Source organism: Furipterus horrens, unplaced genomic scaffold (genome assembly GCF_987537825.1).
Source record: "Furipterus horrens unplaced genomic scaffold, mFurHor1.1.pri manual_scaffold_4, whole genome shotgun sequence".
NCBI lineage: Eukaryota > Metazoa > Chordata > Mammalia > Chiroptera > Furipteridae > Furipterus > Furipterus horrens.
In genome coordinates, this window is record NW_028327174.1 from 62,669,330 (window position 1) to 62,696,089 (window position 26,760).

The following is a 26,760-nucleotide window of genomic DNA, read 5'->3' on the forward strand; positions in this document are numbered from 1 at the left end:
ATCTTAAGCAAAATTATGTTCTCCAGGACATGATTTGAGAATTCCCACACCAGGGTTATTATAACTTCTAAATTGTTTGTGATTGTTAAATCCTAGTGTCAGTTTCTCCTTTGAATCAATAACCCTCCCACAGAGATGCTGTGAACCAGAATTTCCACAGAACAATTCTCTAATATCTTTGGAATGCTACCTCAGTGTTGGGCTAATGTTCATTAGTGGAAAGCCACCTTATTGGTTCTGCTATTACTCCAGTCTGCTAGGATTCTCAATAAGGCACCTCCCTAAGATTTTGGTTTCGGCTTGCTTGGCACACATGTAAAAGTGCGGCCACTTGGCAAAGCCAGGGAAGCTACAACTTGCTTCAATTTCAACCTGATGGTCTGTTTCAAAGGTCATTTTTTCTTCTTCTAAAGGTGTAACTGCTATAGTAATTTCCTAAAGTTTTTAGCCATTTAGATGGAGACAAGTTGTCATGGAATAACCTGTGTTCACATCATTTCAAGGGTGGCTTAAATGTGGAGCCAGGGCGGCTGCAGCCTTGGGGCTCACCTCAGCTCATTACTCTGAAGCTGCCTTCTTAAGTCTGGTTTTGGTTTAGAAACAAGGTAGTACGTAATCCAAATAAACAAGCCAGGGCAGACTGTCCAAATGACTGAAAAGCAAAGCAGCTTTAAAACTCCAGTAGGGTACTTGCAGTTTAGCTCTTGTGACACAAGCCAAGGATTCATTATTCAATGAGGTGCCCGGTGGCCTGGGAGCCCGTGGCTGGCCAGCTTCTGCAGAGGCAGCCTTTGCTCCTTCCCCAAGTGTGCTGTGTTATAGGTGCAAATGCAGACTCAGAGTAAATATTCATCTTTACAAAGTAGAAAAAAAAAAATACAGCTTTGCTTTTTTAGTTTTGGGTGTGTCCCTGAAGTAAGGCAAAACTAATTTGGGCTTTGGGGACATTTGTCTTTGGGGTTTCTGGAGAGTATCATAAGGCTCTTCATTAAATCAAGCTTCCATGGGTGGAGATGAACTTCATTTCTGTCGTAGGGTTTAAAGATCCCAACTCCAGCCAGGTTTCTGCCTTTCTGTCTTCTAATAAAAAACAGCAGTTATAAGTTGGAATGACCCAAGATTATCTTTTTGGTTAAAATGAATTGTTCACAGAATTCTGAAAAATATCTTTCCCTTGTGAGCTATAAACTTAAAGTTACAAATTCTTTCTTTCTTAAGCAGGAACTGAGGTTCAAAGAATCTGACTGGATTGAAGCATAAAGCAATAAATTTTATCCCCTTAATTTGCCCTCTACTTTCTTTCCTATTTTTATGTTTGCGATGTTAATACAGGAGAAATTCAGTCAATGGTTATTGACTTAGCTGGTTTGATGGCTAACGGTCCTCCCATTGTCCAGGCTTGAGTTGTGACAGAATGCCATGAGGCTGGAGTTGAGAGAGGGGGAGGCAAGGGAAGAGCTCATTTGTCCAGTGCCTAAAGAGAGGCAGATATTTTACCTAAACTTCCTCGTACACGGACCTAAAAACTTGCTCCTGGACAAGGCCAAGTTCATGGATATGTGAACTGTGCAGCTGCCACAGGGCCTTGCACTAAGAAGACCTCCGGGCTTGGTTTAATGCTCTGCTGTCACCATTTTGAAATTCATCATACTTTTTTTTTTAAGATTTCATATATTTAAGTTTAGAGAGCAGGGAAAGGAGGGAGAAAGAGAAGGAGAGAAACATCAATGTGTGCTTGCCTCTCATGTGCCTCCAACTGGGGACCTGGCCCACAGCCCAGGTATGTGCCCTGAATGGGAATCAAACCAGCTACCCTTTGGTTCACAGGCTGGCGCTCAATCCACTCAGCCACACCAGCCAGGGCTCGTCATACTTTCTGAACAAGGGGTCCCACATTTAAACTTTTCTCTGGGCCCCTCAAATTAAATAGCTGGTCGTTCTCCTGGATTATAGTTGGCCAGCTCCCTGCTCTCCTCTTGCTCTTCTCTCCCAGCCATGTTGCCCAATCCAGCCTCAGGACCACGCACAAGGCGAGACTGTCCAATGTCATATCCACTAGAGCAGAAAGGTGGGTATGCACCCCGCAGTGAGTCAAGTCTGATTGATCCTTCTGTGGATTTTATGAATTATTTGTCATCTTAGAGTAGCCTTTTTCTTGGTTTGGACTTCAGTGAGGTGCCAGGTAATTTCAACGGGTGTGCAAACTGAACATGATTAGGAAATGTGTTACCAAGGAAAAACCCTGGAATGCTAATGCTTAATAGAAACTATTTTTCATTTGTGATGTTTATACTCTCATTGACAATAAACAAGTAAACAGGTAGAAAATTGATTTACATTTGGAGTTCACATTAGAATTTTAAAAATCTCACTGAACACCTGAATACTTTGTTTTATGATGTCAGTTTCCTGAATATGGTTTCTATTTTCTTATAGTAAGCCATATGGAGGATGTTTATTCAATATGCTTATTAAACTTTTATCTTTGTACCACTTGCATAAACCACCTAAAAATTATGACGACAACAATCCTGTCTTCGGACAGTCATTTGTTTTCTTTCCTTTTTATTCCTTATGAAATTCTTCTGAAATGCCCATGTTTCTCATTTATCCAATTTAAAAATTGCTCACCTAACTAGGCCATCCCCTTCCTCTACCCTACTTTGGTAGAAATGTTTTTATTAAATTGTGCCCCATTGTGATGATTTGTGCCTTCTCCAAGAATATGGAAACAGCCCTATCTGTTATTACCTTATGTTACTGAGAGCATTGTGTACGTACTACATGGTACTCTTACCTCTTTATAAGAACCCACAGGTGACACTGCTTTCTGCTCTCAATTAGAGTAAGGGCTATCAAAACTGGGGCTAGGCCTAAGCATATCAAGCTAAAATTGTGTTATATAACTCACTGGACTTGGAACGAGGTGGGAAAAAAGTTGGTTACCAGCACTTTTTTTAGAAAGAGTACTGCAGGCCTGACCAGTGTCAGCCTGCAAAGCAAAAAGTCATAGGTTCTATTCCCAATCAGGGCACATGCCCAGGTTGTGAGTCTAGTCCCTGGTTAGGGCTTGTGTCAAGATGTTTCTCTTCCTCTCTCACACCGCCCTCTCGAAAAAAAATAAATAAAGGCTTAAAAATAAAAAAAGGAAGGAGTACTGCATATGGTTGAAGGGAATACTCTGAGAAGCCACTTGGGGAGGTGTTAAGAATTTCAAGGAGCATGCTCAAGCAACAATATGCTTAATGAATTTCCCTCTTCGTAGTTTGGCTGGATTTAACCAGAGAGTTTCTGTTTGCTGGGTGGGGCACAGAATTTTTGAGTCAGAGACAAATTGAGATGGTAGGTGAGAAGCTGAACTCTGTCAGCCACCTTTTTAAAAACAACAAAAACAACAACAACAACAACCCTCTTATTCATTCATGTACTCCTTTATAAATAAACATGGAAGAGATATTTTAAAAACTTTCAAATGGAAGGGATGCCCAGAAGTAGCTTTCCCAAAGAACTGTACGTCTTGATTTAGCCCAAATGTAAGTTTTTTTGTATAATTTAAATTCTCCTGACCAGCTAGTTAGTTTTTGTGTTTATGGTTTCCTATTTGAGGTGGCTGGAGCAGAGCTTAGAGCTAAATATATGGTTCACCTTGCCCAAGTGTGCAGGATTCCCTCCCAGACCCATTTTATGGTTTAACCCATATTTCCTTTAAGCTCATTTTTCCTACATATTTTATCTAGCCAATTGGTATACATCTTTTCAGACTGCCTTCACTCCTTACTACTTTAACTTTTAAGTTATTGTTTCGAGGTTTTTTTTAAAAAATTTTTTGATTCTCACCTGAGGATATGTTCTTTATTGATTTGAAAGAGAGAGAGAGAGAGCCATCTATGTGAGAGAGAAACAATGATCGGTTGCCTCCTGTATGCACCCCAACTGGGGCTAGAACCTCCAATCTAGGTATGCGCCCTGACTTGGAATGGAACCTGCAACCTTTTGGTGTACGGGAATACGCTCCAACAAACTTTGCCCAGCCAGGGCTAGAGGTATTTTATATAAATATTTTCCTCCTCCTCCTTCCTATTCCTCCCCTTCATCGTTTCCTGTGGTAACTTTATATACATAACAACAATTATTTCATACCCCAGATTAGTGGCCTTCATTTCAAGAACTGACCTCCACTGTTGTGATTCTACATAAATTGACAAAGTAACCACAGGTATATCTTGGATGAAAACTCATAATACACATGGTTATGGTGGGAGGGGAGGGATGACATGCTCAATCAATTTGCCAAAGAGTAAAGGATGTATTCTTATACAAATACACATATACATAGGTAAACAACAAGGGAGGTTCACTATGTATGGAATCTGAAAACACAACAAAACACAAGCAAATCGTACTGCACTTCACCAAAGCTATTATATGTGTGTGTGTGTATTATTAAAAGTAATTCAACATATAATTAGTATTATTCATTTATGATATAACTAATACTTAATAAATTGTTGGCCTAAGCTCCTAACTATATTTCCAAGGCATTCTCCACCAAGATGTCCTAAACTTATTTTAAATTCAACATCTCTGGAAACCCACACTTGTTCCTTCTCAGGCATTAGCATCACTATCCAAACTCCTCTATTTAACTCCTGTACTCAATCGGTCATCTAGACCCCTGCTTAGATTTGAAATCTCTTTGACTCCAAACTTTCCTCTCTGACAGTAAAGTCATTTCAGATTCTATTACCTCTCCCCTTTACCTGAGGTTCCCTATGGTGTGTGTGTACTCCAGGGTGTATGCAAAACCATGTTTCAGGTAAGTGAAGAAAATATTAGAGCTTTTTATATTTTTATTTCTTCCTTTTAACATTCCTGGCTTTTATAATGCATGTATTGGTAGTTACATATGTAAATAAATAATATTCATATATACATAAGATTATGTGTTCAAATATTTGTAATGGGGTACACAATCAGAATGGTGTGGGGATGATCAACCTGGCCTATTGCAGTTTGTCACACTACCTCCAGTCTAACTTCCCGCCATTCTATTTTTTCATCTATGAGTTAATGCAGGTGCTTAAACTAAGCACTATATAAATGTTAGCTATTATTATCATTATTATCATCCTATCCCCAAATTTAACTTTCTGCCACTTAGATTTCCATTATTATGCAATTGGATTTTTACTTAAAAGTCTCAAGTAAAAAAGTTGGTTCTTAGGTTAGGATCCCAAGGTAAGCTCCCTGGCTCCTGGTCTGCTTTGCAAGCTCTGTGTGACCACAGGCTGACACTCTGGGCTCTGGCTAGTTAGAGGACAAAGACTGTCAAGGTCTAGCACCATAACAAGGTGTGTTCACTCTGCTTCCAGCCTCTCCCATATTCACTTCCCTAATTCACACAACTGATCATTGCTACTCCCTAACATGGGAAAACTTGTAGACTTTAGAATACCTATATAATAAAGTTCACATTCCCTTAGGAGAATGAGAAGAATAAAATAGGTTTGAAGGTGGCTACCTAGGATTTGTGGAGGGTTTTTTTTTTCTGCTGTATTTGCTGAGAAAAAGGAAGGAGAAAGAACTGCAGAGCATAAGGCTTCATGGATTGAAACCTGTCCCTTTTTTTTCTTTTCTTTTTTAAAGCAAGGATCCTTTTATTTCAAAGATTTTATTTATTTATTTTTAGAGAGAAGGGAAGAAAAGAAGAGAGGGAAACAAGAGATACTTCGAACAGTTGCTTTTTACATGCCCCCAACTGGAGACCTGGCCTGTAACCCAGGCATGTGCCCTGACTGTGAATCAAACCAGTGATCTTTCGGTTTGCAGGCTGGCGCTCAGTGTACTGAGCCGCACCCGCCAGGGCTTGTCCCTATTATTTGAAGCCATATCCTATCATGTATGATCTTGGGTAAATTGCTTCATGTCACCACGACTCAGTTTTCTTGTCTGTAAACGTGCACAATTATACCTGTCTCATAGGGTTGTAAGATAACACATAATGTTTGTGGGAATCAATAGGTTTTTAATAAATGATAGCACTTTTCATTTGCGACATTCTGACACCTTTAGAAAATCTTCCATGAATGGGATATGTGACACATTCTGGTTAGAGAAGACATGAAAGAAATCACAACTAAGCTGAGAGCGGACAAATAGGAGTGTTACCAGCAGTGACAACACGGTGCTGTGTGGTGTGGCTGCCATGAAGACAGAGCTGGGAAGGAGAGATGAAGCTGCAGAGCTAGGACAGTGTCTGACAGTGGAATAGCTTCTCTTTTTAAGGGTGCTGCGGTTTCAACCACCACTTGACTGCAACCAACTTTATTTTCTCCACATAGCACATGCAAAGACCACTGCGTACAACACTCTGAAAACTAAAGCAGCACCTTTATTTTATACATACAAACAGTATAAAATGTTTATTATGTAAGAGCTGTGTTTTGTTTACAATATATTATATTGCTTCAAGCCAATGCCAAAAGTTCATACATTATATTCCCTATTTTATTTTGTTTACAATATATTATATTGTTTAAATGCCACCACCACAGTGTTCTTTCTTTCTTTCTTTTTCTTAATAGTGAATTCTCTGGAATCATAGTAAGGTCAAATGTACTGAGAGTTTAAAAATAAGGGCAATTAAAAAATGTGACAAATGTCTAAATACATGACAATAAAATTTGAAATGCTACAACTTCAGCACAACTAACTGGTTGATCCAAACCCTTGTGATTTATGCTTATTCATTCCATTTACCTTCTCTGATATACCCCCAGCCCTTCGACACCATGAATGCATTGTGATTTTGGAGACTGCCTGCCAACTACACCCTGAAAAGACAAAATTTTAACCTGATCAACTGCCATAATATAAAGACTGTCCCAAAGCACTGAAACAAGAAAATCTATACCATCATGCTGCAGACATACTTAGAAAACTTAAAAGGAAGAGTAAATATCAGCCCAATGATTTATAATGAAGCTAATAAAATTCAGGCCAGTATTCTTAACTGTAATGAACATTATTTGAACATTCAACACATGAAAGGTTAACAAAGGCTATGAACTTGGTGTAACTTAAAACGTTTCAGATGTCGGAGTTCACCAGATATAATTGGATTCAGGTGGATCCTGCCGCTCCTCGGCCTTTTTAGGTGAAGGCGTGTGCTGCCTGAGCTGGGTGCCTGCTGGCCTCGGGGCATGCATGAGGCTGGCTCCATACCCTGCAAAATTATTCACAGCTTAAAAGAAAAGCAACTACAAAAACAGGCTCTTCAGATTCATTATTAACCATTCAAATGAAATCCATTTTCCCTTTTCAACCCAAAGTGAAAGACCACAGCAACCACAAAAAGCTACCCCTTGGAAGAGATGTTACAGGTTCAAAAATCTCTGTTAAAAGAAACCTATTTTGCTAAGTCCATGGGATATCTGCCTCACCATGTATTTTGGCTATGCAGAAACTCCTGATGCAAAGTTTGGCTGAATGCGATTGAATGGAAGGATATTCTCCACCTAAGGGCTGGTGAGGAGCCAGCACTGAGGTCTGAATGTAGGGATACTTTTGCAGAGGATTTGGTGATTGGTCCTTCTCATTGCATTACAAAAACTAGCCTTGATTATACTTTTCAATATAACAACCTCCACTCTTCATAGAGACCAGCAATCCCCAAACTTTTTGGCACAGGGACCCGTTTTGTGGAAGACAATTTTTCCACAGACTGGGGTTGGGGGTTGAGGGTGGGGAGGCAGGAGGCAGAGCTCTGGCAGTAATGCCAACCGTGTCCATGGACAGGGAGGAGGAAGGCTGGGAACCCCTGATGTAGACCACCGGACAGGGTGTGGCTATTGCACTTAGCCAAAATAGGAATTTTGTAAGGATTAAGGACTTCTGTTGTACATATTAAAAAAAGGTTATGGTTTGAAATGACTCCTTATCAATGAGGATTTGTGAGTTTAGTCAAGGTGGGCATCTATCTATTTCTAGCTCAGTTTTTGTTAAGTAGAGCGTAGCACAGAGTTACACAACTTGAGACCTCCCTTTCTCCTACTTTTGAGCTTTTGGAGGTACTTGGGACACGGACTCATTTCTATTGATTTCCTAAAACTGATCCAAGACAGCAATCACATTGTTCTCTGTCTTCCTGTGCATTAGAGTCAAGTTTGCATTCATTTGTTCCTTGTGGTTTTTAAATGCAAGCATGCCATTACGTAAGTACGGGGAACAGAATACTTTGTGCCTGAATGTGTTTCTTTGAATTGTCAGTATGTAGGCTAGTAGCTCATGGAATAGCCAAAACATGAGCCAACAATATGCTAGAGTAAATCCCTACCCTGCCGTTCGCCCTGCCACCCATGCAGCCCAAACCTCCCTGCTGGTGAGGGTGAGCCTAGCAGAGAAGTCTGTCTCCAGTATCCTCCTTGCCACTGAGATGTCTGGGTGCCTGGGACCTCCCAACGTGTTGCCCATGGGAGTCTGTTCATAGAAGAACTCTATGCCTTAGAGCTTCCTTGTTACCTCCCTCTAGTCACAATAAACCTCATTTTCTCAGCCTGATCCCCTTAGTTAATGTACAAAATGGCTGGGTGGCCTCTCTCAGAAAACATGTTTGCATTTTAACCAAGCACAGGCATCTTCTTGACATGCAACGCCTTGACCTGAAGGAAGTACACTCATGAGAGAACTTTCAGCAGCATAGTCTGCAAGTGGGGATGCTATCTGGGGTTGGCACACCTGTCTCAATTGCTGATCCGTCTTCTGTGATGGCCCCTAACTTGCCTTCTTTTTGGAAGAGTGACCAGGAGTGTCAGCAGGAACAGTGGACTTCGTGCTGTCCTCCCATCGCTCTCAGTGGTCACCAGGGCCCAGATGTGAGTCATGGAAGACCTTTGTAACTGAATTCTAGGATGCAGGTCTGACCTCACCTCTAGGACTTCTGAAAAGGGTACTCTGATTCTGGGACAAGCCTTACAGTTTGTATACAGTTGAGGGCAGAACAAGGGTTTGGCTTACTCTTTTCCAAAATAGCTCTAGAAATGGTTAGTTTTCTATAGGTCTTTTAGTCCAAAGAAAGTTTCCTGGTACGTATGTCTTAATATTTTGTTGGGTTGTCAAAAATATATTTTTGATTTGCGGCAGAATTTTAGTAATTAGTTTATGTGTGCCATGAGATGAGAAGGTTGGAAATCACTGTGATAGACACAGTCTAGACTTGTGTTATTGCAGGATATTGTGTGACTGAAGTCTCTCTTTCCTCAAAGCAGAGTGGACAGTGGACCCCTGCTTGGGAGACTGAGTCCTAGCTTCCAGCATACAAAAATGCCTTGGTTCTTGGGTTCACTTGCAAATTGACTGTCCTTCCCAGAGGCGGATTTAATAGCAGGTGCACCAGGCACACACCCTGGGCCCGACTTCTGAAGGGCCCCACAAAACCCCAACTTTACATTTTTTTCTAATGACACTAAGTTTGGTTTCATTACTATGCTGCATAAAATATAGATAACATGTATTTTTATTTTCCCTGTCTCTCTCTTTTTTTTAAGGGGCCCAATATTTTCTTCTGCACCCGGGGCCTCAGCCAACCTTAATCCACCTCTGGTCCCTCCCATTAGAACCTGGGCTCCACTAGGCAGTGCCTTTTCTGTCTGTTTATTGATATGTCCCCAGTGTCCAGATTCATGCTTAGCACAGAGAATATATCAATCAAAATGAAATGGTTGCATTTAGCAAGTTTCTTTTTGTGTATAAAATGGGCCAGTCATTACCTCAATAGCTAGTTAGTTTTTGATAGTAAATTTGAAAAAACGCGACTCCATCATAGCATCTCTCCCATACTCTGCAGACCCTTTCTTTCCCTCAAAAGAACTCATTTCAAACATAATATACCATACAATTTAAAGACTTTAAAGAACAAAACTCTTCGTGTTTTCTATGCTAGTTGATAAATCTTGAATGATAAAATCAGAGCCACGTAGATACTAATTCCACGTTTGACTTAAAATCTCAGTTTTACTTGTCATTTCTTTCGTATTTAATACCCTGTATTAACAAATCAACCTGATTCACTAATTTAATCTAGAAAATATTTGTGGTGATGTTTTACAGATGTGATATTTCACAGTGATGCATTCTTTTTACACTCTAAAGCTTAGACTGTGTGGGCAGCAGGAGGAAGCATGGGGAGAAGAGGCAGGGAAGTTGCTTTGAATGAAGCGGAAAGCAGGCTGAGTTACAAGTTGTCCATTAGTCTTTGGAGCCAAGGAACAGACAAGAGGCTGGCTCCCCAGATGGCTCCCACTCACTTTTATTGCAGTGTCTCCCGTGCCAGCCTTCCTGACATTGGCACTTGTTAGGTTCGTGGCAGGTTCCGTGTGTCCCGCAGCCAGGTTCACAGACAGCTAGAATCAAAGGAGACAAAAAGAATGATTCCTGAGCTTTCATTTTTCAACAGAATTACACAGCTGTTTTTCTTGCAGTTCTTTAGAATGTGTCCATTTTGGCTTCATCCCCTAATTTTTTTTTCTAAGTCAATCTTCAGCTACAAGTTGGCTTGGGACTTAGTAAGAAAGTCTTGAGAGTGATCTCAAACTAAGCTTGATGCTTCGTATTCACAAAAGATGCTCGGCAGGACTCTGAAACTGCTAAGCAGTGTAAGTTTATTTCCCTTAAGAAAACTCCTAAGGGTTAAAAAGTTCCATTGTGTGTGTGAATGTGTCTAACTTCCTATACATGTGTGGATTTCATACGTCTTTGGTCTACATAAATGAAACATATATGTCAGTGAAGAAAGGTCAACTCTGATGCATAGGCAACGTGCTGTAGGCCCAGCAGTTACGTACTACAGGACTGTGGCTACTTTAATTGTCCCATACCCTGACTGATTGCGTTCGGGGTACTTACGCTTTGAACAGAGGTCTCCTTGGTAACCTTTGGAGCACTTACATTTGCTTTTACCAATGCATTTACCTCCGTTTCTACAGGGTTGTGGGCATTTGCCTGAAACAGAGAAGAATGCAAATAAGCAAGGAACTCAGTGCTTCATTCAGAGGTAATTACATTTTTCAAAGGAATTACAAAGGTTTGGGAGGATAAAGCTATTAAATGGCAGTTATTTCCACTTATTTCAGATCTCATCTGGCTTTGATTCTGTTTGAATTGTGTTTTTTGGAATAAATAGGCTAGTATTTTTACTTACAATTTTGAATATATATTTTCTATAATAAATGTGTTGCCCACATACTATATTTACATTACTTTTTTATGAACAGAACAATATTTTAACTATTCATAAAAATTTGTAATTTAAGATATACTAAAAGCTAAGATATGATGACCCTGTAAATGATTTCTCTGAGTTCTTATTTTTGAATGTCACTTTGTACCTGATGACATCTGCCATAGCCTAGGGTTCTCCAGAAAGCAGGGCTTGCACACAGACAGCTTATTTGGGGAAGTGATCCTAGGAATCAGAAGTGGGGGGTGGGAAGAATGAATCAAGGAAGGAGGGAAAGTCAACACAAAAGTATGTCTGTGGATGGATCATCGCTATGACAGGCAAGCTCTATCCTGCTGCGTCCTTCTGAGGAGCCCTGTAGATGGCACCTTCAACTCCTCCGAAAAGCAGTGAGAGTGGACATTTATTTTTCAGCACCTGTCCCCCACTGGTCAAGGGTCAAACCATGGGATGGTTTGTGCTTCCATTTTGCAATTGTGAGTACAGGCTGTATATTTTTAGGACTCAGAGGAGTTCCTGGATGGGAAGCAAAGGAGCTGTGGAACAGCTAAGATGAGGTGCAATCAGGTTATACCTGTGCAAAACAGGTTGTCGCAGCAGTGGCTGGAGTGAAAGGCTGGCTGAGAAGGATGTCAAGGGAGGCACAAAAGGTGCCTAGTGCCACACCTATGCATTTTTCTGGGATGTCTTAGGTCCTAATCATATATCATTCTTTCTTTTATCTATATGCCAACTGAGTATTGCTAATGTTTTCACAGATTTTTGAATCACAGAATTTTAGAGCTGGAATCAGGCCTTAGATGTAAAAACTATATAATAATTCTCTTCTTACTCCAGAGGCTACTTGTCCTCCCTCTGCAATCTAGAATTTGCCACCCTAAAGCTGATTTGTGTGTGTGTGTGTGTGTGTGTGTGTGTGTGTGAAGAAGTGGAAGAGAAAGGTTTGTTCATGCAGAATTGAAACCACATCCTATAACTGATATAATGATGTTGCAAAGACAGTGAACAGCCATTAGATTTTGGTAGTGAAGGATATTTTGGATGTTTCTTTTTGTTATTGTTTTCTTTTCCACTTTAGCAGAATACTCATTACAAAGGCCTCAATGCATAAGGAATGGAAATGAAATCTTTATACTAAAACAACCACCTTTCAGTCTCTAAGCTCTTCTTTTTATGGTCAAACAAAGCTTTGAAAGAAGTGAACTACTATGTATTTTACTGCTAGCACTATGCTTGATAAACAAAGTGAATTCCACTATGAAAATCACTTTGCTAAAAACACACTTTACTTTTTATTTATTCAGAAGGATTTTTTTCATATATAAATCAAATGAAGCAGCATTTAGTCATGATGGAGACAATATAGACTTAATATTGAGATATTAGAGCCTCTCAAAAACCTAGAATGCCATTAGACCTTTAGATTTTTCTGATGCATGAGGTGTTCCAGAACACCTAATAAAATTTTTTTATTTTAATTTTAAATTATCATATTATTTTCCATACAAACAACTATAAACTTAATTTTGCCACATCCTGCATTTCAAACATTAAAACCTAAATTCACAATGTTTCTTTTTTTGAGTAATTTCATAATCATTTAGTGTATATATTTTTAAAGATTTTATTTATTTACTTTTAGAAGAAGGAGAAGGGAGGGAGAAAGAGAGGGAGAGAACATCAGTGTGCAGTTGCCTCTCACATGCTCCCAGCTGGGGACCTGTCCTGCAACTCAGGCATGTGCCCTGACTGGGAATTGAACTGGTGACCCTTTGGTTCACAGGCCGGTGCTCAGTCCACTGAGCCACACCAGCCAATCTTTATAACAGAATACCACCTTTTCATTGGCCATTAAAAATCCAAAAGGATCCTTTTTGTTAGGTTTGTATACAAAAAATAGCATTTACTACTTGATCAAAATTCCAACTCTTACCTAAAGAAAAGGAGTACCTAACTCTGAATTTCTATTTGCATTAAAAAAATCTGGCTCCATCATATGCACAAAACTGGATCATATCACAGTATTCTGCAATGCCCTGAGGTTTTTCAAGTAAGCAAGATGTGGGACAATAATTATATGGCAGCAAAGAAAGAGGACTTATTGTGAAATACTTGGTAAGCCCAAATGTCCCCATGTTCTATGAGAAGTAAACTTGGTAACCAGGGACAATGGATAACCAGAGAATGATGTGCAGAGAGACCTTTTTCATTGACTCCATGAACCTTTTTATTTTCTTGGCAAGAGGGAAGTGAGTGCCCTTAGGTTCACTGCAGCCGGGAAGGAAGACATTCTCTCCTGGTTATCACCCAACAGAAATGTGACTGCAGGCTACTGTAAGAAGGCCATTCCTAGAGCAAACCTCATGATGCTAAAATCTCATGAAGATATGACTGTATTAAAATTCATAGTCTTCTAAGATCCTTTAATATTCATTTCCTTTTCCTGAAAATATTTTGCAACCAAATTCTATCCATCAGACAGTGGAACACTGAGTCAATTTGAGAGGTTACTTAAAAGAGGCCAGGGATTGCAGGAAGGCAAACAGATTTGACTAAGCTTAAACAATTAGCATTTTTACTATAACCAGTGGATAAGCCAGTAAGAACAATGAGATAAGATATGACAAAATAAAGACATTAAACTTCCTCCCCCCATTGGATTATGGGATAACTTAAATTTGCTACTCTGCTTCACATAAAAAAAGATTTTAAAAGTTTACAGTAAGTACCAAAAACCATTATATATGTGTCTGAGGATTATGGGTGATTTGTAATCGTTTCATTAGATATTCTAAATTTTTTACAGAGAAGTTTTATAATAAGAAGAACCCATTAAGTTATTTTAAAAATCCATTACCATAGACTAGAAATAACTTGTGTGGTCTTTTAAATTGAAGGTTCATTAAAAATTTTGGGGAAGTTTCTGAACCTTAAATAAGAATAAATGTAAATTACATCCAGATAACCTCTAATCATGGTCTTATTTGTTAATCTACAAGTGTACCTCATAATCAAGTCAGAATGAAGTTTGAGAAGACATCAATCCTACTAGAGGTCAGAAAAAATATATATAAATAACATCAAAATACATATTTTCATTCAAAAAGACAATAAATAAGTGTTGGCAAGGATGTAGAATAATTGGAACCCTTGTGCATTACTGGTGGGAATGTAAAATGGTAGTCTTTTGGGAAAACAGTTTGACAGTTCCTCAAAAAAATAAAAATTAAACCTTATGATCTGGCAATTCCACTCCTAGAGACCTGAAAATATGTGTTCATGTAAAAGCTTGTACATGAATGTTCATAGCAGCATTATTCATAATAGCTCCAAAGTGGAAACAACCAAATATCCATCAGATGATGAATGGATAACAAAAATGTGGCTGGTATACCCATACAATGGAATATTATCCAGCAATTAAAAGGAAACAATGACATTTGCTACAACATGGATGAACCTTGAAAACATGCTAAGTGAAAGAAGTCAGACACAGATAGCCATATATTATATAATTCTACTTATATGGATAGGAGTAGGAAAATTTAGAAACAGAATAGGAAAGTCTAAAGACAGAGTAAATAGATTAGTGTTTTCCAGGGTCTTGAGGGAGGGAAATGAGTGATTGCTAAAGGGATTCTTTTGGAGGTGATGATGTGTTCTGGTTTAGATAGAAGTGCTGCATGGTTTTGTGAATATACTAAATTGTATACTTTATAATGGTAAATTTTATGGTATGTGTATTAGATCTCAATTTAAAAATAAGAATACATAAAATAATAAGTATTATATAGCTCAAGAAACTGTTTCATCAGTGGTCAAGCCATGAGAGAATATTCCAGAATTCAAAGAATTGTAAAGCAGTTATTATAGTTGGAAGTTATCTCTTGTTTGCTTTTAAAATTTCTCCTTTATTTTCTGATGTATCCTATAAAAGCACAGGTTTTCATTAAAAAAATACATAATTCAATGTTTTGCCTCTATTACATACCAGTGGTACTTTTCTACTCAAGACTCATGTCCATATTTTTCTAGTAATGTGGTTCCTGTAACAAGGACAGAAAATTTCCTAAAAGAATTTGATATAACTTGTGATAGGGATAATCAGGAGCTTTCAAAGGCCCACATTTTTTGGTGTGGTTAGAAAAAAAAAAAAAACAGGAATAGAAAACACTGTCTCTGCCAATGGAAAGGTCATAAACCTTGGTGCATGAAAGGACATACTTACATGAAGAGAAATGAGCCCATAAAGTTTCATAAACATGAAGCAACTAACTATGCAAAGTCTGAGAGTAAGTACAGGGAGAAAATTGAGGGGACTAAGTTCACAGATATCTTTATCAGAATCGGGTAACTAATAAGAGCAGAAACCACATCCTGACAATTAATTACATGTTCTATGGAAACTACAGAGGTATTTCATTTGAACTCTATAAAAAATGGTTACTTCATCTAGTACTCATTAAAGTACAAAAACCCACAAATAAATTAGAGGTTGAAAGTTAAAAATAGGAAGTCCGTATTATTCAATTTTGAACTCACTACAACTTTAGAAACTATGGCTATACCAAACAGTGGTGTTTTACAGATATAATATAGCTGGAAATGAAAACGCCATATTCCAGAACATCCAGAAAGTCAGGGATACGCACCCCCAGCAGACATGCTCACACTGCTTCTGCGCCTTCCTGAACAGAGCTTTGATGTTATCTGCCTTCTGGATCACAAAGCAATCTAGAATTGGGTTGGCTCATTTCCGAGTTTAAGACAGAACTTCAGTGACTTGCTGAGGGTCACATGGGTGGTAGGTGGCAAAGACAGGACAAGCACTTTGATATCTTGATTCCTCAAACAATGATTCTCTACCACATTCCCCATGTAATTTTTTTTTTCTATTGGAGCATGAAAAATATATAGTGAAGGCATAACAAGCCCCAATCTTAAGTTTACAGCTCTTTTTTTTTTTCCACATAAATAAAACACTCACGTGGCACTTCATCAAACAAGATATAGAGCATTTTTGGCAGCCCATAAAGTTCCTTTGTGCCCCCAACCATTATTCTGGTTTCTACCACATCCATTAGTTTTGCCTGTTCTTGAACTTCATAAAACTGGAATCATGCAGTATGCACTTTTTTTGTGTGTCTAGCTCCTTTTACTTAATGTAAGATCTGTGTGATTCTTTCATGTCGCGGATGCTAATAGTTTGTTCTTCTTTATTGCTCTGCACCCTTTTGCTCCTTTTTCTTGAATCTGTCCTCTTCTCTTAGATTGGTTACTAGGCTCAGTCTATAGTTTAGGAAATGTGGCAGTGAGTAGCAGAGAAAGAAGTCTCTATGCATGAGGGTCAGTGAGCCAATTCCATTCCATCTGGCCCAAAGCTCTGGTCTACATTTCTAGGCTGGAACTATGGGCTCTGCACAGTTAGAAGGGGACAAAGTCACCAACAAGAACAACACAACAGGCTGAACAGCCCAAACCCAGACATAACTCAGTCAGTGTTTGCTCTGAGTCATCTGGGCTGAGCTTTGTCTCTCGTTGCCCCACCTTTGGCCAAACGAATGGGGGCTGAATCTGGTGAAAAGAAACCACTGGCCTGAGACCTTAAACAAGTGATTCATTGTCTCTGGGCTTCACGTTGCTCATTGATAAAATGAAGGGGTTAGATGGAGTTTCTAAGGTCCCTACAAATCAAAGAGAATGCAGAAGGTCAATACTCACTTATTTCACACTGTTCTCCCTCTAGTCCTGGAGGGCAAATACACTTTCCAGGGTAGAAACAGGTCCCTCCATTAAAGCAGGTAGTTGAGCAGTTTGCTGTTAGAATGAATAACAGGGTATTGCATTAGACAGTAGGTTAAATCTAAAAACAAACAAACAAACAAACAAAAAAAACTTCACTTACAGTTAAGTGACACTTTGGAGGCATCTGCTACTCACCCACTTACTTACGTAGTCAAGGACACCACTTAACAAATACAGGAATCAGAGCGAGTGCTTGAGCACTTGCAGACTCCCACAACATAACAGGAGGCCATACACATTACATAGTACCTACCCGAGGGGTTTCTCTCTTAGTGAAAAGAGGCACAGTGTGTAAGAAAAAATTATCTTTTCAATTTTATTATAAACATCTATGCCCTAAAAAGGAGATCATTATAAGCCCCATTCCCAATTTTTTTTTTTTTTTTTTTTTTAGAAATTAAAACATTGTTTTTAACCCTCAAAGAAGTTTGTTCTGAACTACAATGCATGTTCAGTCTTCAGCCCGCCCAAACCCAATTCATGTCTCCTTCTTCTCCAGTTAAGGAGTCACTTAGTGGACCTTTTATAAAGCTTCTCACTTATATTCTTGAGCCAGATTCGCCTTAAAAACTGTTTGCAATAGTGAAAGGGGGAAATACACTGTCTAGAGGGAAGAAATATCCTACTTCCACATGATGCTCCATTGAAACCCTCCCACATTTTTTAAAATAAAGGAGGAAGAAAATGGAGAAAACTTGCAAGGAGAAAATTTTCAAAGTTGAAATAGATAAAAAGAGGAAAAGTCCTAAGTATTAGGATCAGACAAAGGAGAAAGCAACTTTTTTACTTTCCAGAATAAGAGCAGAGATTCATCTTCTGTAATAGGATTTTTAAATTGACTTTTATGATGTTCGGAAGAAGAGATAATTATATTCAGAAAAAGACAGCCTGTTGATCTTTGTCAGACCCCACAGGCAGGGAAGTGGCAGCAGAGTGAGTGAGCCAGAGGGACGAAGAACTTGGATATATTATTGTGGAAGTCCAATTCACTGGATTATCCAGGTAAAAATCGGACTGTGTGTAATTCACTCTAAAACCTTGGTGTCAACTTCTGGAATGTGGCAGCTCAGTGGCACCTAAAATAGAGGGAGGACAGAAATAAGGATGGGGGGAGCAAAGACTAAAAACAGACAAGTTGGCTCATTCTATAAAAGAGATTAAAAATAAGAGCTTGGATTTTCAGCAATTCCAGTTGTATGTCCTTTGTGTTCTTGTCCTATATAAAACAGGCCAAACTTGGCTATAGATGAACAAAAGCTGAAGTAAGCTTCCAGTAGGAAAACCAGAAAGGAAATCCTATAGTTATAAGTGTGTGCTTTCTTTGTGAAAAAGAAGTCCAAGTAGAATGTTCTATGAATATCATGCCTCTTAAATGAGAACACTTTTTGTTTCAAATCCCAAGTATCTCCCGGTTTAAGATAATGACGTGCCATTTTTGGCAAAAATCAAGCCCACTGATGTGGGGTGTGGGGAGCAGCAGCATTTGGGTATAGGATTTAGGATTTAGAATTTGGATTTGGGAGAACCAGCTCTTTGAGTCTCCCCTTTGCTACTTGGTGCTAGTATTGTTAGGGGTGGAGAGAGAGACAGAGAGAGAGAGAGAGAGAGAGAGAGAGTGAGTGAGTTAGTTCTGTCTCCCTACCTGTCCCCATTTTTCCTGGGGATAATAAGATGTGAAAACATCAGGATCAGTGTCCACTTGGCCATAGCCCTCTGGGCACCATCCCTTATTAACATGTAGAATTCAGTGAACCTGGGAGGTTATTTGAAAGTTATAGAATATGACAAAGCTGGTTATAAAATTTGGCCACACTCTTAGTATTTGCTCTCCTGACCACACTCCTCTACATTTCCTTTGTGTGATGATTCTTGACTAGAAAAGCGAGCCACAGACACTAAGTGACTTTCACAGGCATTGAGGGTACACTAGGCCCATGCTTAACTACTCCATTTCTGAAGTTTGTGAAGATGTCCCAAGAGCCAATGAAAATTAATCTCTATTATTTCTTTAAATATGTAGTGCTAAGGTCTAGCTCCATGCCAGTAATTAAACCATTTTTCAGAAGCTCCATATTCCCTCCTGGACAGTAAAAACATTTTTTGTTGAGGTAGTAAAAAAAATGTTTTTAATGTTCCCAGATCTCCAGTGAGACCAAATAAAATTTCAATAGACTTTCTAAAAGAATTTTAAAAATTAATGGAATCTAACAAGGAGGAAATCTTTCATCTAAAAGGTAAAAGATTACCAAGTGGAAAGTGTACCGGAATTCAGATTATTTTCCCTGAACAGTCATCATGTAGCATTTGTGAAACCACACCAATAGAAAACCAGTGTAATTGGCCCTGTCTGGTGTGGCTCAGTGGATTAAGCACGGGCCTGGGAACTGAAGGGTCGCTGGTTCAATTCCTGGTCAGGGCACATGCCTGGGTTGTGGGCCAGGTCCCCAGTTGGGGGCATGTGAGAGGTAACCGATCAATGTTTCCCTCGCACATCAATGTTTCTCTCCCTCTATTTCTCCCTTCCTTCTCCTCTCTAAAAATAAACAAAATCTTAAAAAAAATAAAAAAGAAAGAAAAAGAGTGCAACTGACACTTCACTGTGCAACTGTACCAGTAATAGCCATATCTACGTAAGCATGCCTCACAAATGTTCGCATTAAACCTGTTAACACTTGAATTCTACATCCAAATCTCTGAAGGATTTGCTTTATTTCCTAATAGTTTCCATATAACATAAATTTATTTCTGCTTCAAGAAGTGCCCGATTTTGCAATAGCTGAATGCTAAATATAGACAAGTAAAAAAAGATTCATAATAAAGAATATCAATCACTGGCTGTTAACTATTATCAGTGCCATCAGTGCTTTATGAATACAAATTCTTAAAATTATTTTTTATCCAATGCTCTGCTTTTACAAGATTTCTTGAAAATTAAAGGCAAGATGGTCTCACATATTATCTCAATTAACTGCATGGTAGGGGATGAGGGGTCAATGGCTTCATTTCCAGTTTAGAAATGGGAAAATCATGACCCACAGAGAGATCAAGTTACTTGCCCAGATCCAGTGTCACTCATGAAATGGTGACCTGAGTGTCAACATAGACAGTGAAGGATGTGAATATGGATCAATCTACTCAGGTTCCATAAACCTCATTTATCTGGGAATGTGATGGATAAAACTACGTATCTCAAAAGGCTGTTGAGAATAAAATCAGATAATTGTATGAAAGTACTCTATATCAGATAATAGCAGGTAACCAAAATTATTATCCTGATTCACGCAAAGGGCGCTTTCCTTTAGCTTTTCCTTTTTTAAAAAAGCTGCTCATTCCAATCTTAATTGGTGCTAATTGCATTATCACTAAAAAGACATTTCTCAAAAATAGCACTCATTTTATTTCAAGTCTATATTTGTTTTAAAAAATAGTGCTCTTCTTATACAATTAGCATTTTTGACACAAGGACAACTTCATTCAATGAATACACTGTACAGGACATTATTTAATTTTTTTCCATAAAATATGTGAACCTGGAAAAATAGACAGATATCTTGTAAAGAGTATGAATCATTCAGCAGTAGTTTAGGGCCAAGTTTGAACCTACTTTCCAAGAGTAAAGTCTGGTGATGATGCTGCACTATAGGAAGGAGGAACCCGATCTCTCAGGGTTTATGTGATCTATAAACAAAGCATTGAGTTGGGGGTCAGTGAACTTCTAGGTCAGGCCATTTGGAGCAGATTGTTTCATTTCTGTCTTAGAAGTTCACCCATAAAACTGATTAGGACATACCAAAACCCATGTGGCAGGGAAAGCTAGTTGCTCACATAAATACAGGCTCCCTTCCCAAAAAGTTTTCAGTGGAAGGCAGCTGTACAGCCAGGGAATTAGCCATGGGGTTAACTGCTACCTATAAAATAGGTGTGGAAATTTTGTGGGTCACTTCTGAGCTTGTTTGTGTTTGTTTTGTTTTTAAGCAGTGCCTACTCCTATCTCCCTTTCTCTGCTTATTGGCTGGATGCAAAGAGCTCCAAAGCTCTAGACAGGACCATAGACGGAAGGCACCTGTGTCCCTGAGTCATTGCATGGAGAAAAGCTGCCCTGCCCACTGACCAGGTATTCCTGCACAGGAGAAATCTGTGAGTGAAAATAAACTACTGTGTTAAGCTACACTATGAGTTGTGGTTAAAGTTATTACAGCAGCCAGCTAAGTGACACGCCCTGTTTACAGCGCTGTTGTTATGAAGAGTGATGATGTATTAAATAAATGCCTTTTATCAAACATTTAGAAAGCAAAAAGAACTCTGTCCTTTAAAAAAACTGTTACCTTTATCACAATTGACTCCATAGAATCCAGGTGGGCAAATGCAGAAACCAGGAGTAACACAAAGCCCGCCATTCATACATCGTGGTGTACAAAGGGCTAGTAGGGAGAGAGAGAGCTCTGATTAAGGTCAAATAGGGTTTTAGAACAGGAGCACTTTAGAAATGTCAGTAATATAACAGGCCTACATTTTCAAGATTTGTGGTTGATAAAAAAATGGTCACTCTTTAGAGATGCAAGTTCTCTATATTAAAAATTATTTTTGTGCTATAAATCAGACTATTTTTTCATATCAGACTCTTTTTTAACCAATTTAATAGAAGAAAATTTTGAAATTTTCCCATCTGAATGGCTGATCAAAATTTGCCCAGAATTATCATTTCAACTAAGATGTGGTCTTAAGACCATAAATAATTTTTCCTGTTGTTTTCTTGATCTTTTAATTCCAAAATAAATGCAAACAAGAAAAATCCTTCTTGAAGATGAAAAATATTTTCATTATTTTGGTCAAATAAGCTCTTGGTATTTAAGTACTTTGTGGTTAATACATATGTTCTTGTTTATCTCTTTTCTTTATATAATTTCCTTAATAGTGATTTCACTAAAATGGATATACTCACTATGCAAATGATATTCATCCTCTATATTCATTCCCTATAGCAACTTCATAACTTAGGTGTAGACTTGATTGTGAACTAAACTACTTTTAATTGCAGGTAGAAACTTTCAAATCAATCATAATACTAGCTTTTGAAACACTATTTAACTAGAAGGGAAAAAAACTTAAAGACTTTTATAAGATTATGTCCAATCATAGTGCACATAATAATTAATATTTGGGGGGAGGATGGCCACAAAAAATGTAGACACTGTGTCAAGGTTCTCCGACCCTGTCACAACATATTTGGATTTAACAGAAACCCACCGCTAGAAGAGATACCTTCCAATAGCTCTTTAAAGATTTTGGAATCCTTATAATGTGACCAGAAAAATAATTTCAGGGAATTTGTTAAAAATACATGCAGGGAGACTTCCAGCCAAGATGGAGGCATAGACAGATATGCTGCATCTCCCTCCACAACTAAGAAGAAATACAACTACTACCTCAAAACTAGAAACAACCAGAGGTTCCAGAAAAATGAAATTGCATGGAAGTCCAGCAAACAAAGATATAAAGAAGAAATACTCATTCAGACAGGTAGGAGGGGCAGAACTGGGGCAGAGAGGATGTGGTGTGGTGGAAGCAGCAGCAGCAGCAGCATCAGGCCGGCAGTAAGTGCAGTCATACATTTTAAAGTCAGGAGGCACACTGGGGGAGCATTCCCAACTCCTCACCGGATCTAGCAGCTCATCCTCCCAACACTGGGGAAAATCAAGCCTCATGGCTTCTGACTGTGCAGACCAATGGGGGTTGGGGTGGAGGCAGAAAATGCTGGTCTCTCAGCAGAGTTTGCTTGTTTAAACAGCCCCCATGGTCCTAGAACATCGGCAGACCCACTCACTCTGGGAATGACGGCCAGGGCAACAGCTAGAGGGGTGCCAGTCTGGTGCAGAGGTGGGAGAAGTGCCTGGAAAAGGGACGAGTGCTGGGCAAGCAGCATTGTTCCATCTTGGACCCCTCCCCCATGTGGTGAAGCAGGTTTCCCTGTACTGATGAATCCTTAAGGCTCCGCCCCTTACAACATAATAGGAGCGACAGCTCTACCTGGGACGCGGAGGCAAACAAACACAGGAGCCTGTCAGAATGGGGAGACAGAGAAGTATAGCCCAAAAGGGGGAATGGATCAAGGTTCCAATGAGAGAACTAAGCAAGAAGGAGATAGCCAACTTCACATATGAGGAGATAGACAACCTAACAGACACAGAATTCAAAACACTGGTGGTAAAGATGCTCATAGGCTTGACAGATATGCTTGGGTATGGCAAATGCATAAGAGAAGAAGTGAAGGCTATGCTAAGTGAAACAAAGGAAAATCCACACAAAACCAATGGTGAATGGAAGGAAACCAATGTTCAAATCAATGATTTGGAACATAAGGAAGAAAAAGTCAACCAGTGCAGAACAAGGAAGCAAGAATTGAAAAAAAATGAGGACAACTTCCAAAATTTTGTGAAAGAGATGGACATACAGGTGTGGGAAGCACAGAGGGTCCCAAGCGAGCTGGACCCAGAGGGGACCACGCCAGGATGCATCATGATTGAGATGCCAAAGGTGAAAGATAAAGAGAGAGTCCTGAGGGCAGCAAAAGAGAGGCAGAGAGTTGCTTACAGGGGGGTGCCTATAGGACCATCAGCTGAGTTCTCAGAGGACACTTTGCAGGCAGGAAGGGACTAGCAAGCAGTATTCAATGTGATGAAAGGCAACCTGCAACCAGGATTACTCTATCCAGCAAGCTAATGTATAACTATCATTAACTATTTGTACACATGAATATTGGAATGGAAAAGTAGATGAAGTGCTTTCCAGACAAGGTAAAGCTAAAGGAGTTCATCATCACCAAGCCATTATTATATGAAATGTCAAAGGGACTTACTTAAGAAAAAGAAGATCAAAACTATGAACCCTAAAATGACAACAAACTCACAACTATCAACAACTGAATCTAAAAAATAAAAGCAAAATCCAGCTAAGCAAACCAGAGTAGCAACAGAATCATAGGTATGGGGATCATTTGGAGGGTTATCAGCTGGGAGGGGGTAGGGGGAGAAATGGAGATATGGTGCAGAGACTAAGAAGCATAATTTGTTGGTACAAAATAGACAGGGGGATGTTAAGAATAATATCAGTAAGGGTGAAGCCAAAGAACTTATATGCACAACCCATGGACATGAACTAAGGGGGCTGGGGTTGCTGGGAGAAGGGGAGTACTGGACAGAGGGGAGCAAAGGGGAAAAAATTGAGACTACTGTAACAACATAATCAATAAAATATACTTTAAAAAAATACATGCAGGGCTCCTGTATGACATCCATTTCATTAGGGAGCAAGCAAGGAAGCTGTCTTTACCTTTCTCACAGTGAGGTCCGTAGAATCCATCAGGACACTCACACACACGTCTTTCGTTACAAAACCCTCCATTTCGGCACCCTCCTGGGCATTCAGCTTCATTGAAGAGAAACAAGATTAAATGGGCATCTTTGAAATCCTGTTGGATGAATTATAGCAAGCCTGAAGAGGTAGTGGTCATTTTCCCCCAGTGCACCAGTGATCATAATTTATTGCATATGGATACTTCTACCACTTTCTCTCTGTACCACTTGTACTTTGCTCCGTCTTCTTCAGAGTAAGATTTTGCAGCTCTCAATCTTACTTCCAAGAGTAGGAGGCTCATGGAAGGCAAAGCAAGGCTTATTTTGCCTTCATCTCTACCTGTCAATCTACTGTACCTCCGTAAATTCATCTAGAATAGAATGATTGACAGTATTTCAATATTTGCTGTCACAGGATAGAATGACCTCTTGGTACATCTGTACAGCACTGAAAGCTCCCAGAGCTTAATTCTATGCTGGAAAAGCTTACATCAGGATGGGAAAGGAGCCAGGCCTTCATACTTAAATGGGCTTCGGGGTGTGGTGGTGAGGTGCCCTTGCCCAGCATGATGGTGGCATCCCATCATCCATGGAGGTCAGCAGCACCAAGCTTTGGGCAGATTGTGGGGAGTCTTGTCTTCATAGGTGGCAGTTGCTGGTAATGATTGCCAACCTTGCTATGAGGACCCAGAAAAAGAAGAGGGGGAAAATTCATGACCATAGGTCAAATACCCTTGGAGAATCCCAAAGATATATGTTGGAGGAGGGGGAGGAGGGAGGTAGAAGACAGGGCATTTGAAAAGAGGTATTAGAGTTCCTAAAATTGTGAGTGGGGTCAAAGCAGAGAAAGTCTTTCTTAGTCCTGTTACTGACCCTTGTGTTTATCACTGTCCCTTCCCATTAGTGTGATTATAATTATACAAATATTTATCTACCTACCTACCTACTTACCTACCTATAATTGTTAACCCAAATCTCACCTGGAAGCCTTATAAGCTTTCTCTTGAATTACCATCACTGATTACCTTGTTGACATGTTTTAAAGAAAATAGCATTTTGAGGTGTCTGTAGGATGGTGTTGCCTTCAGAATTCATTACAATCACATTCACTTCAAATGCTGCCACTCCATCTTGTTTTCCAAGGCATGGGAAACCAACTTGGACAACTAAAGAAAAAGAAAGTATTGACAAGCAGTTTACCTAGTCCATTCCAGTGTTACAGAAATCTTAGTAAGAGAGACAAAGAACAAAGCAACAATGTTCACATCTTATTATTTGACATTCGTGTACATCCATCAGAGTAGGGAGTATATTTTGATCACCTGGGCATTCTCCACAGAACTTGTACTTGATGCTGGGTAGAGAAAGAATGAATTACCCTACCAACATGGAATTGGGGGTATTTTATTTGTAATCTGGCTTGCACTATCTTGAAAATATTTTCTCTGCAAATTAAAGGTACAAATATGCAACATAGATTAATTAATTAGGGGAAGAAACTTTGTGGACATCCTTACCAGCCTCTATACAATCCAAAAACACCTAAAAGTCAACATTTCAGAATCCATTAAATAAAGCCCACTAGTTTATTTTTACTCTGTGCTTGAAAGTGACATAAGAGTTGTTTTGGAAATAATCTGTAACTCAGACTAGACTGCAATCATTGGACTAAGTTAATGAAGTTAATATTTTCTCAGGCTATTTGTTAATATTAAGAAGTGTCCATATCTTGGTGATCTAGAAGAGAGTTTGATGTGCTGAAATAATATCATGATAGACTTGTATGTAATGGTTTAGGTTCCTAAAGAGGAGGCCACTTCTATTTTGTGAGTCTAGCAATCACTTGGGGGTGTATGTGTTGACTTAGGAACTAACAATGCTGCTGTACAGACAGGGCGAGAAATTGTGGAATATCTATGTCATTGGGTTGACATTGGCTTAAGTCATTGGCTGAGAGGCTGGTTATGTACATTTCTAAAATCCATTTGATTATCACAACATGTCTGCTGGGACTGATCTGGCTGATCTGATAGACTTTATTTCTTCCTTACAAATAGGAAGAAATATTGTTAATAGGTATACACATGAAATTTTGCTTCATTTTGTTTTTGTATAGCAGGTAATAGTTACTGCCAACTTTAAGAAAATTATACCAAGCCAAGAAAAATGCATTTCCTTTAGAGTTTTCATAAACCTTTCCTCTAGGCTTATAAGAAATAATGTGCTGGAAATTTGTCTGCTCTTTTCCATAAGGCTTTGCACACAAACTGGTCATACAATCTTCTTAACGTGCTTTGGCAACCAAAAACTCCTCTCAAGGTTTTGGCATTGTCAGTGTTCGTTACTGTGCCAGTCTCAAAATAACAT

At 39.1% G+C, this 26,760-nt stretch overlaps 1 protein-coding gene across 1 annotated transcript in view; it reads right to left on the reverse strand.

Moving 5' to 3' along the window:
• Positions 1-6,373: 6,373 nt before the first annotated feature.
• WIF1 (Wnt inhibitory factor 1) overlaps positions 6,374-26,760 on the reverse strand; it is a 78,892-nt gene continuing 58,505 nt past the window's right edge. Inside the window, exons 4-10 of the mRNA XM_090275638.1 lie at positions 25,419-25,559; positions 24,371-24,466; positions 21,367-21,462; positions 16,958-17,053; positions 10,903-10,998; positions 10,305-10,400; positions 6,374-7,225 (exon numbers count right to left, since the gene is read on the reverse strand). Coding sequence (XP_090131764.1) covers positions 7,104-7,225; positions 10,305-10,400; positions 10,903-10,998; positions 16,958-17,053; positions 21,367-21,462; positions 24,371-24,466; positions 25,419-25,559 — 743 coding nt within the window. The 3' untranslated portion in view covers positions 6,374-7,103. The remainder of the gene's footprint in view (positions 7,226-10,304; positions 10,401-10,902; positions 10,999-16,957; positions 17,054-21,366; positions 21,463-24,370; positions 24,467-25,418; positions 25,560-26,760) is intronic.